A 6,353-nucleotide genomic window follows, 5' to 3' on the forward strand; every position below is an offset into this window, starting at 1 on the left:
TTATGTCATTCAAATAACACACACACACAACACACACACAATAAGACAGACAGCTGTTCTGGCCCTTATGTCATTCAAATAACACACACACACACACACACAATAAGTTGACACGTTTGTTGATGTCCAAATATTTATTTGGTGCTTTTTCGTAATACCATGTGCTGAGACCTTACAGTCACCTCTCTGATTAAATAACTAAAAGCCTGAATGCCCCGGATGTTACATGCATAGTAAAGTGCCCATACTATAATATGTGCTCTGACAATGAAAATATATAGAGTTTGAAAACCAGACAGCTCATCTAGAACATAGCAGTCAGGAGGTTAACAGTTGATAATATTCATACGATATCAATATGTACAGTATGTTTCAACAGCTTTCCTTCAAAACTCCCCGGATCCATATTTCTCTGTATGGACCAAGTGATGCAAGTCTTTCTCAGGCAGTAAAGTGTGTGACAGCGCATCTCTGTCCCTCATAAACACACACAATACCATCTCTGTCCCCCGCAGACTTAGGCTGGACAAACGACATGGAGGTGATTCAAACCCTTCTCAGAACTTTTAGGGGTTTAAAAAAAGTTGTTTGGCAAAGCATTAAAGGTTTCCTCTTGGAACTCTCCGTGGAACTCTTTCATCAGTCAGCGTTAGCAGAGAACGTCTCAAGAAACTTAAACGGCCTCCTGTGTGTGTGTGTGTGTGTGTGAGAGAACGTCTCAAGAAACTTAAACGGCCTCCTTGTAGAACCTGTAATGGTTCTTTGGCTCAGCCCCACTGAATGAATCATGTAGGTGAAAATTAAAACCATATAATAATAATAATAATAATAAATAATAATTCATTTTATTTGTAATGCACTCTTCATTCAGAAGAATCTCAGAGTGCGATATAGGTTCAATTTAGAACTGTTCTTCTCAGAACCCATTGCAACTGTTTTGACCAACAGTTTTATAGCTAAATAAATATTGTAAAGGAGTAAATACACAAGCAAGGGTAGGTGTCAGAAGTAGAACCTTTCAATGTTCCTCTGTGGTGAACAAGTCAGGTTGACTCCTGCTTGTCCGTGTATCTAAGTTCAAGTCCAGATCGTGTATAGGGCTCAATGGAAGAAGCTGAGTTCTCTTGAGAGACGTAGATGAAAGGTGGTTACTTTGGTGCGCTAAACTGGTTGTCTTTGGAGAAATCAAAGATGCCCGAGGTCACAGACAACACAGGAAGCCTCCTCGTATAAGAGCTGCTTTGGGATTGCATCTGTCATGTAAACGACACAGAGCGGGGAACCCAGATACAGTGTAAATACACTCATCTGAGAAAGATGTTGTTTTTCCCCTAAATAATGCAGATACCATCGACACAGAGACTCAGGCATAAATAGTGACCTGGGATTACTTAAAAATATCTGATAATGTGCTTGATTCAAAATACTTCATGTGGCTATGATACAGATTTTAAAAACTGACATCAGAAATATTGCTCAAACAGAAAAAAATTATCTTTTCATATAATACCATAATATTGTGTCCCTCACCATGTTGATAGTGTACTCCAGCTGGCCAATGAAATGATATCAACAAACATTTTCACAATCATGCAACCGAACATTTTCATTTGATGTCATGACGTGTCTCTTAACCTAAGTAAAAGCACAGTCTTTACTCAGTATCTATTGAACAGATGGGCTTTTAGAGGACAAGCTGTGTCTTCATAGGGTTGATTAAGTTGCATGTTGAACTCCAGCCATTGTTGCATCAATACTAACAAGTTGGTCAAATGGTAATCAATTCTAGGCTGTATACTTGTAAAGCGTTTGGCACACCTCTGTGGACACGGTATATACGGTCTCCGCACATGATGCAAATGTTGTCATCCGCACATCCGGACATGTCTGTATTGACTGTGCATTCGTGAAACTGAGCGTGCAGCAGTTCCCATGTGCTCAGTACAATAAGGTGGTAGGTCACACATGAGTGAGTTTGTCTGTTTCCGCTTGTCCGCAACAGCACACAAATGAGTATCCTTTCGGGATACACCAAAGCGCATGTCCATACCCGTACTGCATAAAGCCGTGTCCGCAGAAGCGTACCTCGGCCATTAAGCGTCTATGTTGATACCATGTAATATCTCACATGCTCCACTAGGTGGCACTGTGGTCACATTCGGAAGTTGTACAGTTGACAGCATTTCCTGTGATGGCCAGCAAGGCCAGACATTTGAGCTGTTTCATGAGGGTACTCAACACATGGTGAGCTAAACATCCACACACACAGAGGCACAAGATAGACAAAACTTACATCTCTGACAATACTGTGGGACACACAAACACACACATTTGTATGCACCCCCCCCCCCCACACACACACACACACACACACACACACACACTTAGACGTACACTGGACATCGCTTTGGTCTGATGAACAGCAACACTGATGACATCAGTAATGGGTGCCAGTGGCTCATCCATATTCAGGCAGTGTCTCTGAGACAGGTGGCCGCTCAGGTGGGCAGCTCCTGCTGGTGTCCTCACCATGGCCGTCTGTGCTCACCGTGGCCGTCTGTGCTCACCACCGCCGTCTGTGCTCACCACCGCCGTCTGTGCTCACCGTGGCCGTCTGTGCTCACCACCGCCGTCTGTGCTCCCAGACACTGTTGTGCTCTTCAGTTCCATCGGAGAGAATACTGAACCTTACTGTATGCAGCACTGCAGCCTGTGGTCCTGTGCCAGTCCATTTTGTTTTTGCTGTGAAAAGCGCAGTGATTAGCGCTCCACGTTAGCGCTTCACGTTAGCGCTTCACTTCAGCCCTTTCTGTCTTCCTTGGAATGTAGTGAGTCATGGCACTGACCCAGCACACACACTCTCCTGGTCTGAACCGGTCTGCAGTGTACCAGCACACACACACACACACACACTCCTGGTCTGCAGCGTACCAGCACACACACACACTCCTGGTCTGAACCAGCACACACACACTCCTGGTCTGAACCAGTCTGCAGCGTACCAGCACACACACACACACACACACACACACACACACACACACACACACACTCCTGGTCTGCAGCATACCAGCACACACACACACTCCTGGTCTGAACCAGCACACACACACTCCTGGTCTGAACCAGCACACACACACACTCTCCTGGTCTGAACCAGTCTGCAGCGTACCAGCACACACACACTCCTGGTCTGAACCAGCACACACACTCCTGGTCTGAACCGGTTTGCAGCATACCAATACTAACCCTAACCAATACAAACACCCAAAAATCTACACTGCACGGACACTTCTGACACTTTGTAGTACTAGAAGACAGTTTGTGTTAAACAGACTAATGAACACGTTTAGAGTGTAGATATATTAAGCGTATATAAAGTATATAAAGTGACTTGTTATTGTGTCTGTGTCATGGGCACCTTATTGCTGACTCCTCCCCCCGGAGGCCTGGTCGGTGTGCTTTGATCTGAAATGTCCAGTTTCTACCTGCTCTGGGTACCGGTTGCATTTGAGGGTGTGTTTGTGTGTGTGTGAGGGTGTATTTATGTGTGAGTGTGTGTATTTGTGTGTTTGTGTGTATTTGTGTGTTTGTGTGTGAAGGTGTGTTTGTGTGTGTGTGAGTGTGTGTATTTGTGTGTTTGTGTGTATTAGTGTGTTTGTGTGTGAAGGTGTGTTTGTGTGTGTGTGAGAGTGTATTTGTGTGTTTGTGTGTTTGTGTGTGAGTGTGTGTGAGGGTGTGTTTGTGTGTGTGTGTGTGTGTGTGTGTGAAAGGGTGTGTGTGTGTGTGTGTGAAAAGGTGTGTGTGTGTGTGTGTGTGTGTGAAAGGGTGTGTTTGTGTGTGAGTGTGAGTGTGTGTGTGTGTGTGTGTGTGTGTGTGTGTGTGTGTGTGTGTGTGTGAAAGGGTGTGTTTGTGTGTGAGTGTGGGACCCAGAGAGAGACAAAGGGAAAGGCATATAAACAGCATCAGTGAGAGAGACAGAGAGAGAGAGAGAGAGAGAATGTGTGTGTGTGTGTGTGTGTGTGTGTGTGTGTGTGTGTGTGTGTGTGTGTGTAGATGCCAGTATGCACTCTTGAGACTTTAGAGACGTCAGCTTCAAAGACTTGATTCAGGTTCAGCCCCCCCCACACACACACACACGCAAACACACCAAAGGCCCACACACACACACACAGGCCCACATTGAGAACATTGTGTTCCCTGGTGCTGAGTGTGTGTCTCGTATGTGTCATGAACTGAACCCCTCAGAGTGGCAGTGTCCTTCCATCATCACACACACACACACACACACACACACACACACACACACACACACACACACACACACACACACACACACACACACACACACACACACACACACACACACACACACACACACACACACACCTCCCGTCTGGCCACTTGCCTGTCAACAAACACGAGTAAAGGCTGCCTGATCCAGACATTCACAACCCCGTCACCACAGGTCTCTCTGTCCCAGGCCTGTGTGACGAGTCTCTCTCACTCAGAACACACACACTCTCTCTCTCTCTCTCTCTCTCTCTCTCTCTCTCTCTCTCTCTCTCCCTCTCTCTCTCTCTCTCTCAACACCCAGTTGGGTCTTCATGAGTCTCTCTCACTCAGAACACACACACACTCTCTCTCTCTCTCTCTCTCTCTCTCTCTCTCTCTCTCTCTCCCTCTCTCCCTCTCGCCCTCTCTCTCTCTCTCTCAACACCCAGTTGGGTCTTCATGAGTCTCTCTCTCTCTTTCTCCCTCTCTCCCACAGTCCAGTCAACCCTTGGTGATTCATATTCTCTTTCTCTCTCCAAGTCCTTCGTCAAGCCCTCATTATGAGTCTCACTCTCCTGCACACAGAGAGTGTGTGTGTGTGTGTGTGAGTGTGTGTGAGTATGTGTGGAGTTGATCAAGCCCTCATTATGAGTCTCAGTCTCCTGCACACAGTCAGGACTCTGTCTCCCAAGGCTGTGTCTTTTGCTCTCCTATTGGGCTGTCTGTGTGTGTGTGTGTGTGTGTGTGTGTGTGTGTGTGTGTGTGTGTGTGTATGAGTGAGTGTGTGTTTGTGTGTGTGTGTGTGTGTGTGTGTGTGTGTGTGTGTGTCTGTGTGTGAGAGAGAAAGAGTGTGTGTGTGTGTGTATGTGTGTGTGTGTGTGTGTGTGTGTGTGTGTGTGTGTGTGTGTGTGTGGTGTTGATCCAGCAGTCCGGGCTGTGTCAGGATGACTGCATCAGGCCTGTCAGACGCTTCCCCGTCAGCGACTTGCCCTGCAAAGGGTGAAAACAGCAAAACAAAAGCCCCCATGAGAGAGTGTCCAAAACAAAAGAGTGTCCAGGTGCTTCGGGGACTCAAGGAGGGGAGAGCAAATGAGGGATCGTGAGGTTTTCACTGAACACACACAGAAGTCATTGCATATATGTGATCAGTGCATGTCCTCATTTGAGCTTTGCCACGGCCATGCAGAAGCCACCGCCACTGCCACTGCCACTGTTTGAACCAGGAGCTGTGGAAAACGCTATGGAAACACTATGGAAACGCTATGGAAACGTCCTCTACAGTCACCCAACAAACACCAACATGCCCAGTGCTCTACATGTGTCTGTTGGGGTTACAGTCATGGGACACAGAGTTGCCATGGATACCCCATGCACGTGATCCACACACTGATCCAACAACTAGCTACAGGTGCCGGTGTTGCTGTTTTTGTTGGCAATACTTGCCGTTTGTTGATATTTGTTGGCAATTTTTGGTGTTTGTTGGTATTCATTGGCATTTGTCGGTAATCGCTGGCGATTTTTGGAGTTTGTTGGTGTCCAGGGGCATTTGTTGTTATTTGTTAGGACAGTGTAAATTGGCCTTAAGTCTGAACTAGTAAGGCAGCCATGGTTAAGATCATGCCGGTGTGAAGCGGCGTGGCGGTTAAGATCGTGGTGTGGCAGTTAAGATCGTGGTGTGGCAGTTAAGATCGTGGTGTGGCGGTTAAGATCGTGGCGGTGTGAAGCGGCCTGGCGGTTAAGATCGTGGTGTGGCGGTTAAGATCGTGGCGGTTAAGATCGTAGTATGGCGGTTAAGATCGTTGCGGTGTGAAGCGGCGTGGTGGTTAAGATCGTGACGGTTAAGATCGTGACGGTTAAGATCGTGCCGGTGTGAAGCGGCGTGGCGGTTAAGATCGTGACGGTTAAGATCGTGGCGGTGTGAAGCGCGTGGCGGTTAAGATCGTGATGGTTAAGATCTGTGGCGGTGTGAAGCGGCGTGGCGGTTAAGATCGTGCCGGGTGCTAGGCGATGAGGCGGAGCACAGCAGCACTCACCATGCTGCGAGTGAACTTCTCCAGTGAGGTGCGGCGGCCCTGCTC

The 6,353-nt window shown here is 47.2% G+C and overlaps 1 protein-coding gene across 2 annotated transcripts in view; it reads right to left on the reverse strand.

The window, feature by feature from the left end:
• Window positions 1–5,122: 5,122 nt before the first annotated feature.
• The window catches only part of LOC105909804 (regulator of G-protein signaling 6-like), an 82,962-nt gene continuing 81,731 nt past the window's right edge, over window positions 5,123–6,353 (reverse strand). The window contains exons 17-18 of one of the 2 annotated variants that reach the window (XM_031580369.2): window positions 6,309–6,353; window positions 5,123–5,265 (exon numbers count right to left, since the gene is read on the reverse strand). The exon at window positions 6,309–6,353 is cut by the window's right edge and continues 15 nt beyond it. In XM_031580369.2, the coding sequence (XP_031436229.1) occupies window positions 5,215–5,265; window positions 6,309–6,353 (96 nt within the window). In that variant the 3' untranslated portion in view covers window positions 5,123–5,214. The remainder of the gene's footprint in view (window positions 5,266–6,308) is intronic. The other variant, XM_031580371.2, reaches the window with a different exon arrangement.

The sequence above is a fragment of the Clupea harengus genome, chromosome 14 (genome assembly GCF_900700415.2).
Source record: "Clupea harengus chromosome 14, Ch_v2.0.2, whole genome shotgun sequence".
Taxonomy (NCBI): Eukaryota; Metazoa; Chordata; class Actinopteri; order Clupeiformes; family Clupeidae; genus Clupea; species Clupea harengus.